The sequence below is a fragment of the Schistocerca cancellata genome, chromosome 8 (genome assembly GCF_023864275.1).
Source record: "Schistocerca cancellata isolate TAMUIC-IGC-003103 chromosome 8, iqSchCanc2.1, whole genome shotgun sequence".
Lineage (NCBI taxonomy): Eukaryota > Metazoa > Arthropoda > Insecta > Orthoptera > Acrididae > Schistocerca > Schistocerca cancellata.
Window position 1 is genome coordinate 275,157,549 of NC_064633.1, and position 27,188 is coordinate 275,184,736.

Genomic DNA, 27,188 nt, shown 5'->3' on the forward strand with positions numbered 1-27,188 from the left:
AATGAGCAACACAGGTTGAACGTATTTCTGTGATGATTTTGGGTATTTATTTCGTACAATGATTTGTGCCCATTCGTTTAGGTTACAGTGACCATGGAACACGAAGTTTTTCAACTTTATTGATGAGAAATGTTGCCCTTTCATCTACATATTTGTTCTGAACACTCGCGTCTTCTAATTATGACAAGGATCATGTCCACTGGACTGCATCCTCAGCTAAACGCGAAGGGCTTTCAGTAATAAGTAATGCAACACATTTCTTTTCTCGGCGAATTTAGGTTGAAAAATGTCGAATTTGTCGTGGAACATCGTGTAATATACCCACCTTAGCCCCTGTAGTTTCAGTAATTCCCTATAGGTGCGACGCTATACGAAGCTTTCACAATGGCGTCTGTAACGGAGGTGCATACCGAGTAGAGAGCTATCAATGAGATTCTTTAAGCGGGAAACTAGAGGATCGCACATATTCATAGGCGTTTGTAGAATGTCTGCAGAGACCTTGCAAAGAACAGAAATACGGTGTATCGTTGGGCGAGGCGTCGGTCATCATCACAACAAGATGGCGCAGACCTGTCCGATCATCCACGTGCCGATGGATCACAGTCAAACACCTCGAAGCTCAGCTGGAGGTTTCTGTCGGTAGTACTGACACACACGTCCACCAGCTAGGCTACTTAAAGGTGTGTGCCCACTGGCTATCTAGACGCCTGACAGAAGACCGTGCAGAGCAATGAACGACCATCTGTGCGGAATCGCTTGCGCTTTACTCGGCTGATAGTGAAAATTTTTTGTCGAACAGCGTCGTAGGCGATGAAAGATGAGTTCACCACTTTGAACCGGAAACAAAACGGCAATACATGGAGTGGTGAAGCGCCACCTTAAAACATCCCCTTGGAAAAATATATGAATTACTGTGCTGGTAAACCCCTTATGTTATTTGATTTTCAAACAGCTGAGCAAAACTCAACTTACACAGACATTTCTCTCTTTACTTATTCTGATCAACACTAAACTGACACACAATATTTTTAGCGCAACGCAATCTGACTTTTAATAATCCCTAGAAAAGAATGGCCCTGACTAACAATAACCTATACCTTTCATGAATTACTTACCTCACAAAAATCATCATTACTCGAACTACTGCAATACAGCGAGCGCCAATAATGCCAGCTAAATAAAAGATTCTAACTACTGAAGTCACTAACTACTGATAGGCATAGTTAGCAAATGAAAGATTTTGATAGAGAACAAACAATGTACTTACCTTAGTAGTGTTCAAAAGTCATAATATATATATCAGTTCATGACATCCAGTCTTACAAATTTACTTTCTCTGATAGACACACGTCCAGATCATCCGCTCTCAAAACTCTGCCATCTCTCTCCCCACATCCACCACTGCTGGCGGCTCACCTCCAACTGCGCAACGCTACACGCTGTTCACATCCAATTGCTCAACACTACAACAACAAATTCCAACAATGCAAACCAGCCACAGACTGCACGCAGGAAAGCCAGTGATTTTCACACAGAGCGCTACGTGGTGTTACCATTATAAAAACCTAAACAGCCTACTTACAACCTCTCCTCCGAAGAAAAAGTTCACAGCCACACACTCAGCCGGTAAAAACATGGGGTTATTCAGCTTGATGTCCTCCCTCAGGGTACAACGATAAACTCTGAAGTGTATTGTGTTGGAAAAACGACTTAAGCGTGTTTGTCGCCACAAGTATGCAGACAAACCTCTCCTTCAAATGGTTCAAATGGCTCTGAGCACTATGGGACTTAACATCTGAGGTCATCAGTCCCATAGAACTTAAAACTACTTAAATATAACTAACCTAAGGACATCACATACATCCATGCCCGAGACAGAATTCGAACCTGCGACCGCAGCAGTCGCGCGGTTCCGAGCTGAAACGCTTAGAGCCGCTCGGTCACAGCGGCCGGCAAACCTCTCCTTCCCTATGACATTGAAAGGTCTTACACAAGTCTGCGCATACGAGAGAAGCTCAAAAAACGTCATGGACTGTTCTTCCTCATCCACCATCCAGCCTTAATCTCCTACCTTCCGATTTCCACGTGTCTGGCCCGAGGGAAGCAGTATGTGCTTGGGGGGGGGGGGGGGCGAGAGGGGGGGCAGAGATCATCGATGCAGCGAGACGTTGGCTCTGACGTCGACCAGTAGAGTAATATGATGCGGTAATACATGCACGCCAAGAACTGTGGCGTAAGACTATCACGCTGAATGGAGATGTGGTGTTGGCAGAAGAGCCAACACCGTGTTACAACTGGGGGCCGAAATGCACGCGTTTTAGCTCACGCAGGCTGGCATGAGGAGGGAAGGACTATACTGACGTGAGGTCTGCAACATGACAAGGAATTAGAATTCAGAAAGCGGACATAATTAGTTGATACTTAACTTTAATCCATTAATGAGGAACGTCGCTCTTGACGGTACTTGATTCACAATATTATCTCTTCAGAAGACATATAGTAACTGAATATGGCGCCTTGCTAGGTCGTAGCAAATGACGTAGCTGAAGGCTATGCTAAACTGCCATCTCTGCTAATGAGAACGTATGTAGACAATGAACCATCGCTAGCAAAATCGGCTGTACAACTGGGTCGAGTGCTAGGGAGTCTCTCTAGACTAGACCTGCCGCGTGGCGGCGCTCGGTCTGCATTCACTGATAGTGGCGACACGTATACTAACGGACCGCGGCCGATTTAAAGGCTACCACCTAGCAAGTGTGGTGTCTCGCTGTGACGCCACAGGAGATTATGTTGAAAAATAAGGTTTATATAGCCAAAATAGTGGGGAATAATATCGTGTTCTGAAAATCTGAATGCAACCAACCTGCAATTAGAAAAAGAATGCTGTGGATTGCTTACTTAACGCCCCTCGTGTCTGTATGTATGGTAACACATGCATTAATTGCAGGTAATGGAGACAAAGAACAATTAAGTTTGCAGGTTTCCATACCGGTAACAGTTACTGGAGCACTACCGATGCAAAACATGAGAATCGGAGGCCTGAGCGAGCTCAGTATTCCAGCCTCTACTGAAGGCTGAGGGCCGGCGTTAGCGCACAGTGTCGTCCGAAAAAGCAATGGAGCGCCTCCCCGGACGGGCTCCCCGGGCCTAGTCGGGCCACACGATTAATCAGCCGCATCGATTCTTCGGCGACTGTTTTCTCGGTCGGCCATAAATCGGACGCGGTGCAAACAAAGGCACGCGGCGGCGCCCGAGTGGGAAAACACGTTCCCCTGCCCTAAGTGGCAGAAGGCGCCGGCGGGCCCCGCTGAATACCGCGCAGTCCGGCGCCGAGCGCTCCGGTCCAGAGCGGCCATCGGCCCAGCGCCGGCCCTTATATGTCGAGCAAGGCCGAACGATCCGCGCAGCGTGGGAAGCCCGCGGCGAGCCGCACATTCCCAGTGCAGCCCGGCACCTGGCGACCACCTGGTTGCACGGTGAGTACTGCACACCCATCTGGCAGCTGGATGGCTCTGCTGCAGCAAACGATGACACTGGGTATGTTGGAACTTTGCATTCGTCCATAGATGAAACAATACTAGTTCCTAAAAAGTCACTGACAGAAGCCAGAGACTCATGCCATTTACAGTGACTGTTTCTTCTAACAGCCCTTAGTATACGCCACGTAGCTATAATTTTACTCGCTGCGGTCGCAGGTTAGAATCCTGCCTCGGGCATGGATGTGTGTGATGTCTTTAGGTTAGTTAGGTTTAATTAGTTCTAAGTTCTAGGCGACTGATGACCTCAGAAGTTAAGTCGCATAGTGCTCAGAGCCATTTGAACCAGCCCTATAATTTTACTGGCAGTTGCCAACTTGATGTCAGTTCCAATGTCTGTAATTTTAGATGGCTTAAATACAAACTACTTATGAACTATTAGATGGGTAGATCACATAACTAATGAGGAGGTATTGAATAGAATTGGGGAGAAGAGGAGTTTGTGGCACAACGTGACTGGAAAAAGGGATCGGTTGGTAGGACATGTTCTGAGGCATCAAGGGATCACCAATTTAGTATTGGAGGGCAGCGTGGAGGGTAAAAATCGTAGAGGGAGACCAAGAGATGAATACTCTGTAAGTAGGCTGTTTAGGTTTTTATGTTGGTAACGCCACGTAGCGCTCTATATGAAAATCACTGACTGTGCTGTGTGAAGGCTGTGGTTGGTTTGCATTGTTGGAGTATATGCTATTGTACTGTTGGGCAGTTGGCTGTTAACAGCGCGTAGAGTTGCGCAGTTGGAGGTGAGCCGCCAGCAGTGGTGGATGTGGGGAGAGAGATGGCAGAGTTTTGAGAGCGGATGATCTGGACGTGTGTCTATAAGAGGCAGTAAATTTGTAAGACTGGATGCCATGAACTGCTATATATATTATGACTTTTGAGAACTATTAAGGTAAATACACTTTTGTTCTCTATCAAAATCTTCCATTTGCTACCTATGCCCATCAGTAGTTAGTGCCTTCAGTAGTTTGAATATTTTATTTAGGTGGTAGTCGTGGCGCTCGCTGTATTTCAGTAGTTCGAGTTACGAAGATTTTTGTGAGGTAAGTGATTTGTGAAACGTATGGTTTAATGTTAGTCAGGGCTATTCTTTTGTAGGGATTATTGAAAGTCAGATTACGTTGTGCTAAAAATGTTAGCTGTCAGTTTAGTGTTGATCAGAATAGGTAAGAGCGAAATGTCTGAGAACGTTCAGTTCTGCTCAGCTGTTTGAAAATCAAATAACGTAAGGGGTTTATCAGCACAGTAATTCATTAATTTTTCTAAGGGGACGTTTCAACTCCAAGCAGATTCAGAAGGATGTAGGTGGCAGTAGGTACTGGGAGATGAAGAACCTTGCACAGGACAGTGTAGCATGGAGAGCTGCATCAAACCAGTCTCTGGACTGAAGACCACAACAACAACAAATATAAACATCTTACGACTACTTAATGGTACGAAAGAATTTTGCTCTTAAACCTGTTCATCTATCACTACATGTGAGTACAGTCTCCTCATAGATTTGTTCGAAGTAATAACCTTCTGCTCTTCGTTTTACTCTATGTCAATAATTTTTTAATCTGCTGAGATAACAGTTTGAATTTTCTGATAAAGATACATGTAGCCGCCAAGTTGCAGTAAAGTACTGTTGCAACCGGTTGGCTGTATTATGCACATCAGAAATGAGACTTTTTATGACCGATTTGATGCGGCGGCTCGCCATGGATTCCTGTCCTTCCTGTGCCAAACTTTTCATCTCAGAGTAGCAGTAGCAACCTATGTCCTCAATTATTCGAATTATTTGCCAGATGTATTGCAATATCCGTCTTACGTTACAGTTTTTACCCTCTGCGACTCCATTTGATAACTTTGAAGTTATTTCATGTGTGCTGTCGTCAGCTGGCGCCAGCACACCATGCAGCAAAAAGGTTGCGAGAGAATAGTTTGGCCGGCCGCGGTGGCCGATCGGTTCTAGACGCTCCAGTCCGGAAACGCGCTACTGCTACAGTCGGAGGTTCGAATCCTGCCTCGGGCATGGATGTGTGTGATATCCTTAGTTTGGTTAGGTTTAGTAGTTCTAAGTTCTAGGGGACTGATGACCTCAGATGTTAAGTCCCATAGTGCTCAGAGCCATTTGAACCATTTTTTTTTTTTAGAATAGTTTGACCAACAACAGACTCGCAGGAAACGTGCCGCCAACGCTGTCTCGGCCGCCAGTATTTGAGATAGCCAGCGCGGACCAAAGGGCCAGTCTCTTCGAGTCTGTCGCAGTTTATCGCACCGAGAAGTTCCAATGTCATCAGTCGCAGCCCATCGTGAATCAGGAGCAATTAGCTCTGCCGCTAACTAACAGACCGGCAGCACAGAGCAACTATAATAGTGTGCATAGCGGATTTTGTACTTCACCAACAGAGAGGCTAACGTGGACTATAAAGAAAAGCTTTAATCACAACGAATATCTGGAGTTAAGTAAACTTTCCATTCTTACGAATAAAGAACCCAGTTAATCTGTGTGTGCAGTCTGTGTTATAGAAAGAGGATCGCAGCCATCGAACAACATCCTCTCCTGGCTTCCCGTGGTACAGCTCTACAGAGACAACGATAAGACATAAAACCGTGAGGTCTTAACCGATGTCGTACCATCCTGTCCGTTCTTCTTGTCAGTGTTTTCCACATATTTCTTTCCTCGCCGATTCAGCGGAAAACCACCTCATTCATTACCATATCATTCTACTTAATTTTCAACGTTATTCTGTGGCATCACATCTAAAATGCTTCGATTCCTTTTTGTTCTAGTTTTTTCCTCAGTCCATTTTTCACTGTCATTCAGTGCAGTGCTCAAAATGTAAATTCTCAGAAATTTCTTCCGCATATGAAGAAGGCCTATGACACTAGCAGACTTCTTTTGGCAAGGAATGCCTCTATTTTCCATTGCTAGTCTGCCTTTTATATCCACCTTGATCCGAGCATCATATATTATATTGCTAGGTAGCAAAATTGCTTGGTAGCAAAATTCCTTAATTTTGTGACGGCTCCCAAACCCAAGGTCCTCGGTGGTACTTTTGGGGCAGCCACCACAAATTGTATAAAGCGTGGGTTGTGACCAGGATGTAGCTACGTCTTTTGGCCGAAAAATAATGACAAGAATTTCGCCCGCTAGAATGAAGAGATAACTTATCTTTATTTCTGACGAAACGTGCACCAGCAATACAAGTCCAAGTAATATCCAAAAGTAATCCGTGTACTGAACCAAGTCGAATACAACAGGAAATATCACACTGCAATGGCTCCGCTATAAGCTCCACGAAAGGCTAGCAATAGACAATCGACAATAGACTGTCCGTCTCGGGGCCAACGCTCCTCCTTATATGCAAAAGGCAGAGGGCGCTGTGGACCCGAGCTCAGCCATTGCGCGACCTCTTCCGTCGGCGGTAACGCCCTGAGACGCCGACGACCGAGACAGGAACTGTGGCCAGCGATGTCACGGTCAGGGCGCGCGTGCGCGAGTTGGTTGGTTGGGTCCGTGGATACAACATTTAACTTCGTCTGCTTCGTCATCCCCAATTCTGAATTGAAGCTTCCCGCTGTTCTCAGTTCTGCTACTTTCCGTTACTGTCGCCTTTCTTCGATTTACTCTCAGTCTATATTCTGACTCATTAGGCTGTTCATTCCATTCAACAGATTCTGTAATTCGCCTTCACTTTCACCTTGAATTTTGATCCCACTCTTGAGCCTTTTTATTTCCGTCGTTGTTTCTTCCATGCATACACTAGGGGCCAAAGACTAAATTCCTGCTTCACATCCTTTTTAATCCGAGCACTTCGTTCTTGGTTTTCCAGTCTTTTTGTTCTTCTGGCTTCTCATACTTATTGTTTATTATTCGTCTCTTCCTATAACTTAGCTCTGTTTTTCTGAGAATTTCGGACATCTTACGCCAATTTACATTGCTGAACACTTTCTCTACGTACATAGATTTTTCTTCAGTCTTGCTTCCATTGCCAACCGCAATGTCAGAACTACCCCTCTTGTGCCTTTACCTTTCCTAAAGCAGAACTGATCGTCAACTATCAGAGCTTCAGTTTTCTTTCCTATTCCTCTGTTAATTTTCTTTTCAGCAAATTGGAAGCTGAGCTGTTAAGCTGACGGTACAATAGTTTACGCCATTCTCGACTCTTGTTATAGTCTCAAATGTGTGGGCCAACCGCGATAGCCGTGCGGTCTGGGGCCCCTCGTCACGGTCCACGCGCCTGCTCGCGTCGGAGGTTCGAGTCCTTCCTCGGACATGGGTGTGTGTGTGTTGTCCTTAGCGTAAGTTATTTTAAGTTAGATTAAGTAGTGTGTAAGCTTAGGGACCGATGACCTCAGCAGTATGGTCCCATAAAATCTTACCACAAATTTCCAATTTCCAGATGTGCGGATCATGTGTTTCCCAAAATCTCGTGGTATATCGCCAGTTTCATTAGGACTGCAGCTCTGTAACTATTGGTATTATTCTGTACTTGACTGTCACTTACTTTGGAGATCACAAATGAGCGATTTCTTACGCGCAGAGAAATTCTGCCACGGTGACCGTGGTAGCGTTCGACTTCAGTCGTACTGCAAGTGTTTCTATCGAAACTTGGTGTATTGATCCTGCGGCGGGTGGGATTGTCAGAGACCAGAAACAGAGCTTTAACGCAATTCAGATATACAGAAGATGGACACAAGTAGTGAAACACCGCGAGAAATGCATGATTCGACGTATATGCAGATGCTGCCAGGTCTGCAAGTTGTGCTGTCGTATCTGTACACGAGTCGTACCTGTGCAACGTCGTCAATTCGATGCAAGCGTTAGTCGTGATCAGAGCAGCGTTCTGTGTGATTGTGAGTGAATTATGTCTGAGCGAAGTGGATTCCGACGTGAGCATACGGTTGGTGTTCGTATGGTGGGTGCTTCCGCAACAAACTGTTTGGTGTGCCTGTGGAACACCTCCTTGGGATACCAACTCGGGAGGACAGTTACAAGAGGCACTTTATCGATGATTTATAGCGCATACATACACTCCTGGAAATTGAAATAAGAACACCGTGAATTCATTGTCCCAGGAAGGGGAAACTTTATTGACACATTCCTGGGGTCAGATACATCACATGATCACACTGACAGAACCACAGGCACATAGACACAGGCAACAGAGCATGCACAATGTCGGCACTAGTACAGTGTATATCCACCTTTCGCAGCAATGCAGGCTGCTATTCTCCCATGGAGACGATCGTAGAGATGCTGGATGTAGTCCTGTGGATCGGCTTGCCATGCCATTTCCACCTGGCGCCTCAGTTGGACCAGCGTTCGTGCTGGACGTGCAGACCGCGTGAGACGACGCTTCATCCAGTCCCAAACATGCTCAATGGGGGACAGATCCGGAGATCTTGCTGGCCAGGGTAGTTGACTTACACCTTCTAGAGCACGTTGGGTGGCACGGGATACATGTGGACGTGCATTGTCCTGTTGGAACAGCAAGTTCCCTAGCCGGTCTAGGAATGGTAGAACGATGGGTTCGATGACGGTTTGGATGTACCATGCACTATTCAGTGTCCCCTCGACGATCACCAGTGGTGTACGGCCAGTGCAGGAGATCGCTCCCCACACCATGATGCCGGGTGTTGGCCCTGTGTGCCTCGGTCGTATGCAGTCCTGATTGTGGCGCTCACCTGCACGGCGCCAAACACGCATACGACCATCATTGGCACCAAGGCACAAGCGACTCTCATCGCTGAAGACGACACGTCTCCATTCGTCCCTCCATTCACGCCTGTCGCGACACCACTGGAGGCGGGCTGCACGATGTTGGGGCGTGAGCGGAAGACGGCCTAACGGTGTGCGGGACCGTAGCCCAGCTTCATGGAGACGGTTGCGAATGGTCCTCGCCGATACCCCAGGAGCAACAGTGTCCCTAATTTTCTGGGAAGTGGCGGTGCGGTCCCCTACGGCACTGCATAGGATCCTACGGTCTTGGCGTGCATCCGTGCGTCGCTGCGGTCCGGTCCCAGGTCGACGGGCACGTGCACCTTCCGCCGACCACTGGCGACAACATCGATGTACTGTGGAGACCTCACGCCCCACGTGTTGAGCAATTCGGCGGTACGTCCACCCGGCCTCCCGCATGCCCACTATACGCCCTCGCTCAAAGTCCGTCAACTGCACATACGGTTCACATCCACGCTGTCGCGGCATGCTACCAGTGTTAAAGACTGCGATGGAGCTCCGTATGCCACGGCAAACTGGCTGACACTGACGGCGGCGGTGCACAAATGCTGCGCAGCTAGCGCCATTCGACGGCCAACACCGCGGTTCCTGGTGTGTCCGCTGTGCCGTGCGTGTGATCATTGCTTGTACAGCCCTCTCGCAGTGTCCGGAGCAAGTATGGTGGGTCTGACACACCGGTGTCAATGTGTTCTTTTTTCCATTTCCAGGAGTGTAATTACCTAAGCTACAATGCGGACAAAAGAGAGTGTTGGGATCGTGACAGATGGTCATTAAGAGGATTGTGATGGAACGTGAGAGGACGACAGTTGCAAAACTAACTGCAGAACACAATGTCGCGAATCCTATGAGTATCAAAACAAAACGAAAGAACTGCTGAGCGAGTTGGAACTTTAAAACCACTCCTCAGTGATGCAAACGCCCCTAACAGGATAACGTGGCGCTGACGCCCTAACAACTGGGCAAATCAGCAATGGAAAAAAGTCAATTGCTCCGATGAGTCTTGTTCAAATTGCTTCCAACTTGTGGTCGAGTTTACGTCTCAAGAGTGAAACATGGCTAGGGTTCGGTGATGATTTGAGCAGCCATAACGTGTTAGTCCATGGACTTCTTGGTTCATCCAAGATCGTATTACTGCCAAGGATTCTGCGACTATTTCGGTTGATCACATGTGTCCCATAGTCCATAGTACAATGTCTGTTTCCCAACTGTGAGTCTGTGTTTTAAGACGACAGGGCACCTGTTTACATAGTTCACAACGACCAGGACAGATTTTTTTTTAATACCACGAGGATGAATTATCATACCTCCTCTGACCACCACAGCCACCAGATATCATTATTATTCCGACTCTGTGGTCTATTTTAGAGACAAAAGTGCGTGATAACCATCCACCTGCACTATAGTTACCTAAACTTGCCCCTATGTTACAAGACGAATGGTGTAACATTTTACTTGAAAACTATAAAACGGTACAGGACCTTTATTGACCCATTCCGAGATGACAGAATGCTGGTTAGAATGCAAATGGTTTCCCTACACCCTATTAGGCATAGTAATGAGCTGTGTTTTTTATGCTTCCGTACGTATGTCGAGCACTCGTAATCTTCAACACAAATGAAACATGAAACAACTTGATAGGGAATGTGGGTTAAGTAGAAAACTGTTGATTGAAATGAGAAATGACAGGAAGTTCCTGCTGCAAGCGTTGCTGTGTGAGAGTGGTACTCTATGTGAAGATAGTTCTTCATTCTGGCTAGTCGCATATTTCGAGACAAAAGCAGCAGTAAGAAGTGAAGGAGTATTCATAAAGGACAGCCATACGCGCAAAATTGAGCTGTGCATTTATTGTGACACTTGAAATAACAACAGCGCATCACGTCCATGCTTCTCAGTTCAGTCAGTTCTCTCAGAGCATCGTTTCCCAATAGTGTCACACATTTAGACTCAATCAAGGCATTCACCAATTACTTTATAGTCGATGTGAAATAATAATAGCCGGCCGCTGTGCCCGAGCCGTTCTAGACGCTTCAGTTCGGAACCGCGCTGCTGCTACGGTCGCAGGTTCAAATCCTGCCTCGGGCATGGATGTGTGTGATTAGTTAGATTTAAGTAGTTCTAAATCTAGGAGACTGATGACCTCAGATGTTAAGTCTCATAGTGCTCAGAGCCATTTGAACCATTTTTGAAATAAGAATAGTGAAGTGTCATTATTACAATGTGCCTAGTAAGGTACTGCATGCGAACATTTTGCAACACCCAAACGATCACTACAGTCTTCTTCTATGTAATGTGCATTTTCCTCCCCATTCGGTCAGTAAACGATTGATGCTAGTGTGTTGAGCAACACTGACGTTAGAAATGAAATGCGAATGGACAAAAGTGTAGAAACTGGGACATGGTGGTAATGGAAGAAGAAAGAGGTTGAGTGTGTGAGTGTGTGTGTGGTGTGGAGGGGGGGGTGGGGGGTTAATACCATTTATGTTAGTTGATCGTGCTTGGGTGGAGAGGATAACTGATCTATATCTACAGCTACACTTTGCAAATCACTGTACAGTGCAAGGCACTTCCAATTTTACCGCTCATTAGGGCTTCTTTTCATTGCATTCTTGTGCGGAGCGTGGGAGTATGATGAAAGGATTTCAGTATATTGCTAGGTACCTCACTAAATACTCGTTCTTGAATTTTTACGTAAGATATCCTGGAATAGTTAGCGTTTTTCTTCATGACTCTGCAATTTCAGGTTCTTTAGCGTCCCCACAGCACTCTCCTATCTTCAAATAAACCACTGCGCGGACGTTGTGTCCTGCTTTCTATACTTTCAATATCCTCCTTTAATACTATTTAGTATGGGTTCCACAAAACTCAACAAATTTTTTTGTATGGTTGGTAAAAGCTTTTCGTAAGCATTCTCGTTTGTAAAGTGATGGGTATGAAGCTGCGACCCTGATAGCAGAGGCTGAGACACTCGGAACAAACGATAACTGACATCACAGCCGATCACGGTAACGATGAAAATCATCAGAACAAACAGTTGCCCCAGTAACTGCATCTGCATGACTGCACAATCCACACGTAAGTTCTTGGACTAGGGTTGTATTTCCCTATCTAATTTCTCTTATTTTATTACGGTGGTCATTTGTTCCTAGGCAGTTGGCAGTTAATAAAACATTTTGTCGTTCGGGCAAGAAAGTTGGCGACTGAAATCTCATGAAAAGATCTCGCCGCATCGAGGAATGCCTCAGTTTTAATCATTGCCACTCCCAAATTGCTTATCATATCCGTTACATTCGCTCGCCTACTTCATGATAAGTTAAACGAAATGGCCATCTTCGAACGTTATCGATTCAGTACTACCTTGTAATCATCCAGTAGCAAGCAGCAGTGCTCCAGAAGAGGACGGGCAAGCATCGTGTAGTCAGTGACTTCGGCAGATTTGTTGGATCTTAACCTTCCCCATATTTTCTGTGTGATCAATCCAGTTTAACTTGTTCGCAATTGTAATCCGTAGGTTTCAAAGCTTTAAAGCTAAGCGACAACATTTAAATGTGTGTTATTGTTTGTTTAATCATAATTTCATGGATTCTTCTGGTAGTCTTCCGAAGGACCTCACACATTCTACTTTTTGTGGTCAATTGCTACTTCTCCCACCATGCAGATACATTGTTTAACCATTTTGAAATTCGTTTGATCTTCTAATGACTGTAGAAGACAGAAAACTACAACTTCACCTGTAAACGATCTAAGTGACCTGCTCAAATTGTCCAATATATCGTTCAGACAGACTGAGAACAGTAGAATTTCACTTAGGTTCCAGACTTCTCCGTTGAGCGGCCATGTGGTCCAAACACACACTTTGGTTTCAGCGTATGATTACCCGTTAGTTACTGCTAACTTTGACCTTTCTGTGAGTAAATCGCGAATGCAGTGACACAACTAGACGATAGTCCATAGGCACACAATTAGATAAGAATCTCGTTTTGAGGAGCGGCGTCGAAACCCAGAAATGTGCAACCATCTTGATGTTCCCTGCCGATAGCGCTCATTAAATCGTCTGAATAAAGAGCCATATCGCGAGACAAACATTTTCTGAATAAAGATGGTTGAGGGTCATAGATCGTTGTGTTCGAGGTATTTCTAATGTAGGATCATATTATACGTTCCAAATTCTCACTACAGCTAATTTTAATAATAGGGATCCAGAACGCAACGAATTACTCACGACGGCGCTCTGAAAAGTAATGCCTCTTAAATTTTTATTCTATTGTCAGTATTGTCTGTAGTATTACGTGCCATCCGTTTCCCATTTCGGCGACGCATATTGTAATTCACTGCCGCTGGAGAGATCAGAATTCTAGCGTGTAACACGGCGGTGAGTAAGGGAAGTAAGTCGGAGCATGATAAACAGCGTGCTGTATTCGAGTTTTGAATTCGAAGAGTTCGTTCACATGCAGAGCACCCCCTCTTTCAGCATTATAATGCCAGATCACACACGAGCGCTACGACATGTGCAACAGTCCTGCGCTTGGTTTCATTGTCATTGATCATCCTCCATACACTCCCAAATTGGCACCATCCGACATTCATCTGTTTCCAAAACTGAAGGAATACCTTCGACGACTTCACTTTCATAGTGATGAAGCGATGCCAGTAGAGGTGAGGTTGTGGCTCCGACAACTGAGTCAAAGATTCTACAGTGACGGTATCAAGAAACTGGTCTCTCATAGGGAAAAATGTGTTCATAGCCAGGGTCAAGATATTCTTGACTAACATCAACTCATCACGTCCATTCTCAAAGGTAACTAACGCTCACGACCATCACAGCGTGTAATTAAACCAAACCTGATTTGCATCCTCATAGTGGCGCTACTAGCACCACTCTTACGCCACTGGCGCGAAATTTGATTAGACATAGTCTTTCACGCGTAGAAACACGCCTGTCAACTTTCATTTATGCCTCGCAGTACTTTCTTGGTGTTGTGGCTTCTTTCCGTCAGTGTACATTGCATCTTCTGTGGTGAAAAGCACTCCGTCTGCAGGCCACAAGTGGCCCTTCGGGACCATCCAACCGCCGTGTCAACCTGAGATGAGGATGCGGATAGGAGGGGCGTGTGGTCAGCACACCGCTCTCCCGGTCGTTATGATGGTTGTCTTTGACAGGAGCCGCTACTAGTCGTCGAGTAGCTCCTCAATTGGCATCACGAAATGGCTCTGAGCACTATGGGACTCAACATCTTAGGTTATAAGTCCCCTAGAACTTAGAACTACTTAAACCTAACTAACCTAAGGACATCACACACACCCATGCCCGAGGCAGGATTCGAACCTGCGACCGTAGCAGTCCCGCGGTTCCGGACTGCAGCGCCAGAACCGCACGGCCACCGCGGCCGGCTTGGCATCACGAGGCTGAGTGCACCCCGTTCTGTGGTGAAGGGATTTCAGAAAACTGTGTGCAGTAACTCCGCTATTGGTTCTGTCATCAGTAATACACTGAAGCGCGAAACAAACTGATGTAGGCATGCGTATTTCAATACAGAGATAGCTAAACAGGCAGAATACGGCGCTGCTGTCGGCAACACCTATATAAGACAAGTGTCTGGCGCAGTTGTTAGATTGGTTACTGTTGCTACAATAACAGGTTATCAAGATTTAAGTCACTCTCAACGTGGTGTTATAGTCGACACATGAACGTTGAGACATGGCATCTCTGAGGCAGCGATGAAGTGGGAATTTTCTCTTACGACCTTATCACGAGTGTCCCGTGAAAATCAAGGATCCGGTAACATATCAAATCTTCGACATCGCTGCGGCCGGAAAAAGATCCTGCAAGAACGGGACCAACAACGACTGAAGAGAATCGTTCAGCGCGGCAGAAGTGCAACCCTTCCGCAAATTGCTGTAGATTTCAATGCTGGGCCATCAAGAAGAGTCAGCATGCGAACCATTCAACGAAACTTCATGGATATGGGCTTTCGGAGCCGAAGGCCCACTCGTGTACCCTTGATGACTGCACGACGCCTCGCCTGGGCCCGTCAACACCGACATTAGACTGTTGATGACTGGAAACATGTTGCCTGGTCAGACGAGTTTCGTTTCAAATTTTATCGAGGGGATAGACGTGTACGGGCATGAAGACAACATCATGAACCCATGGGCCCTACGTGTCAGCAGGCGAATATCGAAGCTGGTGGAAGCTCTGTAATGGTGTGAGTTGTGTACAGTTGGAGTGATTTGGTACCCCCGATACGTCTAAATACGACTGTGACAGGTGACACGTACGTAAGCATGCTTCCCCCGTCAGAGGTTCGAGTCGTCCTTCGGTCATGAGTGAGTGTGTGAGCGCGCGCGCGCGCGCGCGTGTGTGTGTGTGTGTGTGTGTGTATTGTCCTTAGCGAAGTTAGTTTAAGTTAGACTAAGTAGTGTGTAAGGCTAGGGACCGATGACCTCAGGAGTTTGGTCGCATTGGAACTTACCACAATTTTTTTCCGTAAGCATCCTGACTGATCACTTGCATCCATTCATGTCCATTGTGCGTTCCGACGAACATGGACAATTCCTACAGCACGCTGAGACAAACCATTCATCCAGAACTGCTACAGAGTGGCTCCAGGAACACTCTTCTGAGTGTAAACACTTTCGCTGGCCACCAAACTCCTCAGACACGACCATTATTGAGCATATCTGGGATGCCTTGCAACGTATGGTTCAGAAGAGCTTTACAACTCCTTGTATTCTTAGGCATTTATGGACAGCCCTGCAGCGTTCATGGTGACAGTTCCCTCCAGCTCTACTTCAGGCATCAGTCGAGCCCATGCCACGTCGTGTTGTGGCACCTCTGCGTACTCGCGGGGCCCCTCACGATATTAGGCAAATGTACCAGTTTCTTTAGCTCTTCATTGTATTACCGTTGTTACCGAGCAGTGCCGGCCGGTGTGGACGAGCGGTTCTAGGCGCTACAGTCTGGAACCGCGAAACCGCTACGGTCGCAGGTTCGGATCCTGCCTCGGGCACGGATGTGTGTGATGTCCTTAGGTTAGTTAGGTTTAAGTAGTTCTAAGTTCTAGGGGACTGATGACCTCCGAAGTTCATTGTGCTCAGAGCCATTTGACCCATTTTTACCGAGCAGTGAAGGTACTGCCGCTGGTATTCTTTATGTACGAGCAGGATCTTTTTTGCATTTTCTAGCAATTTAAAGACAGAGTTTCATTCTGAAAAGTCTTAAGCACTTCTTAAATTGAAATCAGCGGGAAAGTGTAGGTGAAGAGCCTTTGTCTGAGACGCTTCGATACTGCAGCAAGTGGAAGGAAAGATAAGAAAATGCTGTGGTTCACCGGAACGCAGCTGCGAGCTGTTGACCGAACGCGTTTCCGCGCACTATCGGGCAGAGTGTATCGCCGGATATTAGAAACGGCACTATTGCCGGAGCCGGAGCCATTCGTGTGGCTGCGAGGCACTTTGCAGCTGCGCCTCGGCGCGCACCGCCGCCGGTATTCCGGCAGAGTCTGCATCCCCAGAGGCCGTGCCGCGCGCGCCGTACACACGGCACGCGGACAAAGCCGGCGAACGGCTGCTAGCCGAGGCGGCGCACGTCCGCGCCGCGGCTGCTGTTTAAATATAGCAAATAAAAGCTGTTGGCTGGCCGTGGCCGGGCCGGGGCGGCATTGTCTCGAGTCTGCCGCGGCGGTCGCGACGCGCGGCGAATCGCCAATGGCGGCTCCTTCCCGCAAAGGCAAACAGCGCGGTGAGGTGGGGCACCCACCCACCCACCCACCTAGCCTCGTTACGCAGCCGGTCGCCGGCTCCGACACGCGTCCCTGCGCGTCTTGCAGCGGCTGCCGTGCGGGACCACACTGCTCGGTACGCTCTCTCATCTGCGCCAGATGCGGAAATCACCTCGTTAATCCAATATTACCAGGGTCATCTTAATCTCCCAGGTGAACAGCCATGTATAGACTCTGACGGCCCAATAAACTGGCACATGTAAGAGATCATTTAAAGCTACGTAATCGGTGTATCTAATACGTTTCAAAACGCCGTGCGTAAGAAACGGAATTTTCTTTTGCTCGTACCTCGGTTTCTGTGGTGATACAAAGAGAGGGTCAAGTGTTCTCAATAGCCCATGGACTAGGGCCCATTTGTATACTCAAAAGTGGGATCCTCTGTCACTATCCTATCGTACATAGTCGAAAAATGATACAGTGGGCTTCATGGCACCGTTAGTCCACAGGCGATTCCTCAGAAATCCACACAATACCTGTTTTTATTATATTTTCACCTTCACCAAAGGACCAAAACCCAGCCGAGTATTCCAAGCAAATGGCTGAAATTTTTACGATATATTCCTAAGATCCCGAAGAACCTCGACTATCTTCTTGATATCTTTATCTGTTTCCAAGATACAAAGCTGCCCTACTTACGCGTAAAATACTGAATGAGGCGAAATCAAAATAATTTCTCAAATTTTAACGGTATATTGTCAAGACAATTGTCTGGAGAAGCCTTACCACGGTTTCAAAAATCTTTATCCGTTTTCGAGATACACCTCCAAAACTTGTTTTTTGGGTACCAAATCTCAGCCGCAGATTCAGAGACGGCTCCCGCCCAACAAATGCCTGCAATTTTTACGATGAATTCCTAAAATTGAATATTTTCTTCATACCTTTATTCAATGTACAAGGGTTGAAAATTACTCTGCTGGTACGAAAACGTACTTTATTAACGACGTATCACGGATAAATATGCTGTAAAGAGTCTCAGTTACCATCAGAGGTGTTCTAGGAGAGCCCTGTTGTAGAACTGTAGCACATCCAAAATATTGTTCCACGTAAAATCCGGTAAGAGGTGCGTTATTTCAGTTTCACATAAATAAACTATACAAATTTTACTGACCAGTACATCTGTTTTCATATGAGTTACGTGCTCTGCTGCAGCAGGGAAAAGAAGAGAACCAACGGACATAAGCTGCTGTCGGAGCACAAAGATTGTGAATACGTTTCTGTCTAGTTACAAGACCCCAACCAATAAAATGGCGTACCAACTGCCTCATTCTACCTTCCTCAGCGCGTTTAAAAATTTTCCCGAAAATTGTTTCATGCAAACGTATTCGTGCTTTTCTATCCTGAGAGAGTAGAAGACACCGACGGTGGCAAAGAGATGGAAAAGTAATGAATACTGGAAGATAGCAGACAGTAGTAGTGTCATAGAAAGAGCGAAGAGGACAAGGCAGTGTAAGAGAAAGAATGGGAATGCAGAGGCTGTGTAACGTAGTTAACAGTGACAGAATAGTGCTAGGGAATGTTAAGGAGACAGTGCTAAGGGGGTAGGAATTAAGAAAGAGAAAATGGACATGGGTGAGGCCCAGTGATGAGATTAGGATATATGACAAAGACAACGAGAAGAGAGAGAGAGTGACAGTGAGAAGAAACAACAGCAGCAGGAAGGAAGGAATGAGACATTTGGAGTAAGAAAGAGCAAAAGAGAGACAGTGAGAGTGAGAGGAGACTGCAGTAGTACGACAGAATGAAAGGGCTGCGGCCCAGGAGAAAATGACAGAGAGAGACAAAGAGTTGGAGTGAATAAATGAGTGCGAAAGGCCAAATGGGGGCAAATGGATATAAGTGACTTACATTGATGGACTAGCGGAAGTGAGAGAGCCACAGTTAGGGGAGTTGGTGGGAGTTTGAGGTGAGCTGCGTGTTTAAAAAAGGGCGAATATGTTCGCACACCAAAAATTTTGGGAGAATTTTTAAAGGTGCCGAGGAAGCTAGAACGCGCAGCTGATACCCCTCTTTTCAGTCATTTAACTAAACGAGATCATATTCACATTTTTTGTGCTCCGATAGGTGCGTTTTTACGCCGGTTATTATTTTGTTTGAAGGTATGTGGTAGTCTGAAAATGAAAGAGAATTTTATAACGTAGGGTTTAACACGCTATCTGATAAAGAGTATCCGTACATCTACTAGTGGACATTAACATGGGGTGCATTCACACTACGATTTTAGGGCGGCTTTAACTCCACTGGGCACACCATCAGTTAGGCGTCCGAGTGTCTGTGGAGAAATGGCAGCCCATTCTTCCTCAAGAGCCGAAACCGAGAAGGTGATGTCAGTCACTGGAGCGAGATCGACATCTGCTTATACGTGTTCCATTAAGTTCAGTGCGAGACACTGGACAGACCAGCCTCATTCAGATATGTTAGTGCCCGCAAATCAGTGGCACAGAAATGCTGCTTTACGAAAGTATGCGCTGTCATGCCGATATAAACAGTCACAGAATTACACGAAAATCACCAGCTGTTGAAGGAAACAACAACAACGAAAATTTGTGCCGTACTGGGACTCAAACCCGAATTTCCTAGCTATCGCGAATCGCAATTAGACGTTTTACCCCTCCCCCCCCCTTCTCTCTTTTTTTTTTTTTTTTTTTTTTTTTTTTTTTTTTTTTTTTTTTTTTTTTTTTTTTTTTGAGCAGTCAGCTTCAGGCTGGCGGAGACAGGTTGGAATCGAAACCCAAGTCCTGCCTCCGATTTTATCTTTTATTTATTTGCTTATTTTGTTCTTTTTCACAAAGTTTCGTATTCTGCTGTAATAAAAATTGTTTCTGTTACTAAGAAGGCATTGTATACAAATTAAAGAACATAAACTATCTCAACATAAAATAAATTTTTGCTTAGTGGGTCCACCTTTCAACCCATGGGTGTACTGTGAAAATCTAATAATAAAGAAGAGAACTGAAATTCCTACAGGGCTATTGCTGAAACAACGACCACACGGTCGAAGGAATTCAAAATAACGATGAAAAACAAATCCTGCATGCCATTTCACGCGTGCTTGCCATCTGCGGACAATGTCGATTGGTGCCAAGTCGATAACCATTTTCCCTCGTATGAAGGTGCACTACAGGGGTCGTCTTCTGCCCGTTACATCCTAAATTGGAGAGGATTCATGAAGACACTGCCCAAGTAATTTGCGATGAGTTGTTGATAGGGAGAAGTGTGCTCAAGTGTGCTATTCCTATCTTGGAACTGTTGTGAATAGTCAGAAACCTCCTTCTCGTCATCGCAGAATAAATAGTGAATCGAATGCCTTTGAACTGTGTGAGAGCATGAGTCTTTGCGGTCGGAGAGTATCATCCGGGGATAGGAGGCAGTGGCGATCAGTCGTGTGAGGCGGCGCATGAAGGTAACAGGCGAGGATCTTCTGTACCGGCATCCATATGTCAAACGCTGTTCCACATGTTAAACGGTGTTCGTCAGTGTCTGGGAGGTGGCACTGTGGGCAGGGAGGAGTATCTGTCAGCCCAGTAGGGTGTAACTTGTAACACGTCACTTATTTCCTGTTAACCACAGGGTAATACGTTGCTCGTATCCATGTAGGGAGGACGAACTGTTGGACTGCTCTCCACAGCGCGGGCCATAGTGTGGCCGGGCTTTTACTCTCAGGCACATTGCGAGGGATGGATCTCAGCAGCAAACGATAGATGTCCCTCACTTTGGAGCTCGAGTGGTGGGCAGCTCTGGGTGCTCATAACTATTTTCGAATACGAATGTCGGCATGTGGAAAAGAGAGGGAGTGAAGTGCGCAGTCGTTACAGGTGGTAGAATTGATGTCGGCAACAGTTCCTCCAAGAGATCGCCCATAAGTGAATTCTGATTACAGGTCTTTAGTTTCGCCGTGGTGCATAAATGCTAGGATGCAGCCCGCGTCCGTACATTTATGAGTCCTAGTCCACCTTCATGCCGAGGGAAGGTGAAGGTGTCGTAGTGGACTTAAAGTAGGAATCCAGAAGTAGCGCAAGATCCAAATGCTACCTGTAGCCTATGTGTCGTCGCTGCCGGTGGAGGGAGAACCTGATTCGTGTGTATGAACTTGGTCGCCATGTGAAGGTTAAGTTTGCCCAATGTTTCTTCCCGTCAGAACCTGCACCACCCGCCTACTAACGTTCTCCGCGCAGTTGCCAAACCACAATCGTTCCATAGCACTGCCACAGTGTTTTATCACTTCAGACCACATGTTTACGGACAGCCGTCTAGCACTGACTACAGAAGAGTGTGGCTTATGAGGACCTGCTCGACCATTATACCTCATTCTTCTCATCTCCTCATGCACAGCCATTATGCTAGCTGGACTGCTTCTAGCACTTTTGAAGTCAGGTGTGATTCCTTCCGCCGATTTCATGCACTTTCTACAGCCACCCTCTGCAATGCTCTGCAATTTCTGACCTACAGTATGTGAGACCTGCCTGGCCTTTACGTAGCTTTGGTTGTTACTGCACAATCACATCATCATCCGTCTACTTGGACCGCTTTAGAGAGGTTGAAATGTCTCTGATCCATTTATTACCCAGGTATATCCAATGACTAGTTCACATTCCAAGTCTCTAAGCTCTCATCACCGACGTACAGTCTCTAAGCTCTCCTCACCGACGTACTCTGCTGTTATTGCTTCCCTACTGTCAACATGATATTCCTCGCCTACTTGTATATTGGAGGATGGACTTCCTCTCATACTTAATGGCCAATTCCGATTTACATAGCAGAGTCTGGATACATTTGATCAGATGTGTATTTGTCTGATTCGTGAAAGACGTATGTTCGTAAGCATGACTGAAAAGTATCCATGCAGTGTTACCCATTAACGATACTTATACTGTTGTCAGCTGTCTGAAAGGTTACAATCTGTTTGATTCTGACTTGCACAGTAGGTACAGTTCGATTGTTACAGTCATCTGCTAACATTTTATAAAGCGTGCACTGCCCTTCTGGTGTTTTTTTAATTTTTTTTTTCTATTAAGATCAGTCACTTTCAGCGCAGCCTCAGTAGGCCAGGCTTAAAAATGAAACAGTAGGTTCGAAACACATGTACCGCAACTATGACATTTAATAAAAAACGCTTCATGATATATAACTTAACTATTTCGGTGCGTGAGAAGCAGCGTGCTGTAATCGAGTTTAGAATTCGAAGAGTTCGTTCACACATGCAGCTCTCTCTCCTTCACTATGACAATGCCAGATCACACACGAGTGCTGTGACATCAGCAACATCCTACATTTTGGGTTCACTGTCTTCGATCACTCTCCACACATTCCTGTCTTGGTCCCAAACGAATTTCATCTGTTTCCAAAAGTTCAAGAACACCTTCGAGGACTTCACTTTTACAGTGATACAGTGATGAAGAAGTGCAAGCAGAGTTGACGTTGTGTCTCCGTCAACAACGTCAAACATTCTACACTGACGGTATCAATAAACTGTTCCTACGTTGGGAGGAATGAGTTTCTAGCCAGTGCGACTGTGTTGAAAACTAAATATGCAGACTTAAGGCTAAAGATGAAGAATGTTAACAACATTTTCTTCTTATAAGAAGCCTTAACAGCTTTCACATAAAAAATGGGGGGCTACTTTCCAGCATGCCCTCACTGTGGACGTATTGAGTGAACATTCCTGGCAGGTGTTCCTAAATGAATATGAGTTTTTCAGTTGAGTTATCCTGACAGCCGTAGTCAAACGAAAGTAATCTCTTTGAGCATAGTAGCCCAATTAATTCCAGTATTAGCTGCCAAACGAACCTTAGCAAAATGAACAATCTGAAAAATGGCGACCAGGAAACAAATATTGGTTGATTGTACTTTAGTGTAAAAAGGTAATTCCTTACATGAGCAACCTCCGCAAGGTACTTGTTTTGCTGTCTATATTATATCACTAAATACATAGAAGATTACTTAAAGAAGTGTACATTTATATGGGTATGATAATGACATTGTCTCCACTTATTTATTTATAAGCGAACAGAAAGTAAAACCACTGATGAATGAGAACATGTGTATCAGCATATGACTGTGATAGTATTTGCATGGCTTCGTCCACAAGCTCAAAGAGAAGGTGTAGCATGATTCAATGGACTTTCACAAAAACGCTCACAAAAAGAATTTCTACTACACGCCGCCATTAGTACCTTACATTACGCTAACTAACCTCAGTATCACAAGAAACATTGACACCGCTTTATTGGTGCAGGAGATTGTATTGCCGGCCGGGGTGGCCGAGCGGTTCTAGGCGCTACAGTCTGGAACCGCGCGACCGCTATGGTCGCAGGTTCAAATCCTGCCTCGGGCATGGATGTGTGTGATGTCCTTAGGTTAGTTAGGTTTAAGTAGTTCTAAGTTCTAGGGGACTGATGACCTCAGAAGTTAAGTCCCATAGTGCTCAGAGCCATTTTTTTGAGATTGTGTTATGGGAAGATCTACTCAGAAATTTAATTTTTAATGTTTATCAGGGCCTGGCACAGATGGTCTCTCATGAGTCCGTTGACCAAGAAAATTCATACTATAAAAAATGAAGTCTCTCACAGAGGAATTACAAAAGAAACACAATTAAGAATATTATCTCTATTATTTGTATTAATACATCTCGTTCTTGGTTTTTAAGAAACTCGAAACTCCCGTGACAGTCTCAAAAACTTCCTCCAGATGCTTGTATCTTGTACTACTTCTTGCCAGTTGCTTGAGCGCATCGAGTTGCATATTGTTTTAATTTCATTTTCCCATGTACTCATGAGTCACCCATCTAGTCTATTACCAAATTACTCTTGCACGAATATTCTTGAAACCACATGATTATCTTTCACTCTCATCTGGCGGCATGTAAGTTGAATTCTTCTGGTGTTTGTTGTGGTCATAATTGTGGCGTGTTGTGGTAGCGTGTGGAGTTTTGTGTTGTGTCTTCTCTTTCAATTTTGCGGTACATTAGCGTAGTATAGACCGAACAGTTGCCTATAAACTTTGTTTTCACGTAGCACCCTTAGACAAATTGTTGGCGTCGTACTCAAAATAACCTAAGTCTTTAATGCACATGGTTTTCGACCGCATTTAACGAAATAATTTCACAGAATATACTGACAAAATATTTGCAAATTATCCTGAAAACTAACGTCTGCAAACGAGAGTTTACCCTTTTTCCATTTGAAAGAGGCTAGGCAGACTAGATACGAATGCTGATTGGCAGATATTGAGTGATACGCTAATTTATGTCGCTGCCCCGTACAAAATCACAGAATTTATGTCGATCACGCAAATAAAAACTGCAATCGTCATGAAAAATGATACGTAAATGTACCCGCGTGTAGCTACTGGAATAAAGAAACGAGTCAGGAATAATAAATGAATTAGCTGCTGCACCGCACATCACTCGTAATGCACGGCTACATTTCACCAAAGCAAAGCGCAACTATGGCTCCGAGGTGGTGTTCATCTCCAGACACCAAAACAGGATCAACTAAGTGAAAACGCGACTTCAAGGAGACACTTCCGTCTCCTGCCTGCGCGTCGCGTCTAAGAGCACAGGGCGAGGCAGACTAGTGTCAACTATCAAGAGCATCTTTGGAGATTTCACACGCCAGGAAATACATGCACGAAACAATTATATTGTAGTGCTGAAACGAGGCCACGTTCCATTACATCTCTCGTCGTCGCATGTGAGGAGATTTTTGCATTTACTGCGAGGACATCGAACTTACCATTACTGGGAGAAAATAGAACGTTTTCCTGTAGGAAAGGAGTGATTATAAACAAACAGAGAAGCTAATAGTAATATATCTTTAGTTTCATGCCTTTCATTGAAATGTAAGCCATGTGGCAGCAGATGTTGTAGAACAGCGAACAAATCTTGTACTAGCCGAGATCTTTCACACTTCGTTTAAGTTCCTGGATCTCTATGTGATGCAAGGAAGACTGGAGTCGACATCTGAGCATCCTGAGCCAAAGAAAAACTCGAATGCTGCCCGTTCCGACTGGAGGCACTATCCTGGAAGTCATGGCTCCTTCACACCAGAGTGAGTTAAGTGCTATTTTTTTATTGGTGCTTGTTCTCGGAAGGCCACGTCTGTGTGAATATGGAATTAGACCTGTTATACTAACGTGCCTCCGAGTACGTGTGTATATGGTCATCGGTCAGCCTAACTGATGTTAATTTATAGTTCCAGGCCATTTCCCGTGTAATTATACATGCATTACTACTATAAATTGAGTTGATCAAACTGAAATTGTAACATAGTCTGTATCGAAGGCAAGGGACCCTTTGTGGATGAGTATGCCCGAGCCACTGCATTAGCAGTCGCTGATATTTCACCCTTTTAATTTTTAAGTAATTTTAAGGAGTGTTAAGCTTGTAACTTGAATGTGCAGTCGCTTCCGCAGTAAGCTAATATTAGCTACATCCTAGGCATTCTCGTTTGTAGCATTATTTGGGCAGATTACTGTTCCCTTCTGATGTGTGTTGTGAGGGCAGTTTTGCCAGCGGACGACGCGTTCCTGTTTCCTGGGCTAGGAGTTGAGATGTGTGTCCATTCTGCTGCGGCTACACTTCCATAGTTGCATGACGTCTAGGTTGGCCCACAATCTGGTGCCTCTACCGGCCGCATCATGTCAGCTCTAAGTAAAGCTGATCCTTTGATATGTGCCATGGCAGAGTGTCGCCAACTAGTCGAGAACTCTTAACCTATCCAATTTGGAAATTCAGGAGGCATATAAGCTTTCAAGCATGTTCTACATGCCCTTATTCCCTATACCTGCTCTTTAACTATACGTTTAAACCTTGCACCCTTATTGCTACCGAGCGAGGTGGCGCAGTGGTTAGACACTGGACTCGCATTCGGAAGGACGACGGTTCAATCCCGCGTCCGGCCATCCTGATTTAGGTTTTCCGTGATTTCCCTAAATCACTCCAGGCAAATGCCGGGATGGTTCCTCTGAAAGGGCACGGCCGACTTCTTTCCCCATCCTTCCCTAATCCGATGAGACCGATGACCACGCTGTCTGGTCTCCTTCCCCAAACAACCAACCAACCAACCTTATTGCTACTTCTGGAGCGTGCTAAGTTTTAAGGCCTTTTAGTTATGAATACGAACTCTTGAACTTTTCCTTTTATCCAGTCATTAGCTAACCCTCTCATTGTAAAACCTGTCTGCATGTTGCTTGTTGGCTGTAATAGCCACCTGCTGTATTTGCCACCTTAACTAGTGTTTTGGGAGATTGTATATTTATTTAAGGTTCTCTGTAAATGTTTCTGTTGGTGTGTACCAGTTGGTAGTCATATTTAAATTGCATGTCTTCCCAGCGCATCTTGTGTTTTGGCGATTGTATGTTTATTTAAGGGTCACTGTGTGTGTGTGTGTGTGTGTGTGTGTGTGAATTCACAAGGGACCAAACTGCTGAGTTCATCGGTCCCTATACTTACATACTACTTAAACTAATTTACGCTAAGAACAACACACGTACACCAACGCCCTAGGGAGAATTTGAACCTCCGGCGCGAGGAGCCGCGCAATCCGTGGCATGGCGCCTCAAACCACGTGGACGCTTCGAGGGCCATTGTCAATGCTTCAGCTGGAAGTCACATTTATCTTATTAAGGCTTGTACATTGCTAAGGGCTTTCCAATAGCCACTATCCTTGGCGTCACTTGTTAGCCTTTCTGTGATTTGGGTGGGCGTTATCTGTTTGCTTCATATGTTGTCCATTTTTGGGAATTGTTCATGTAGTGACGGTTATTTGTAGTCATTTTACTGATAAAACTCTGTTTTTAGAACCCCCTTGCAGCGGCACTTAGTTGGTATGACTTCTGACTTAAATTTGGAGACTGTTTATTCCTCGTTTCAAGCCCTATTCTTAATGGTACAAATCGTTTAAGTTTGTTATTAATGAATTGATCTTCTTCAAGTTATTTAAATTATTGTGAGCGTTGTTATTCTTTTAGCAAGTTTTTTTTAAAATTGTTATTATAATAATTGTTGTTAAGGCATATTGTGTATTCCATAAACAACAAATGACGAAATATGTGGGTCCACCTTCCGCGTGTTTTTCCTTAAAATCATCCCTACCCTTTTTTGAGATATCACTTCGTATTCGCCAATTTCTATATTTAGTTGCTTTCCCA

At 45.3% G+C, this 27,188-nt stretch overlaps 1 protein-coding gene across 1 annotated transcript in view; it reads left to right on the forward strand.

The window, feature by feature from the left end:
* The window catches only part of LOC126095512 (RAD51-associated protein 1-like), a 71,722-nt gene extending 54,849 nt beyond the window's left edge, over positions 1-16,873 (forward strand). The window contains exons 2-3 of the mRNA XM_049910297.1: positions 3,237-3,476; positions 16,723-16,873. Coding sequence (XP_049766254.1) covers positions 3,237-3,476; positions 16,723-16,873 — 391 coding nt within the window. The remainder of the gene's footprint in view (positions 1-3,236; positions 3,477-16,722) is intronic.
* Positions 16,874-27,188: the final 10,315 nt, after the last annotated feature.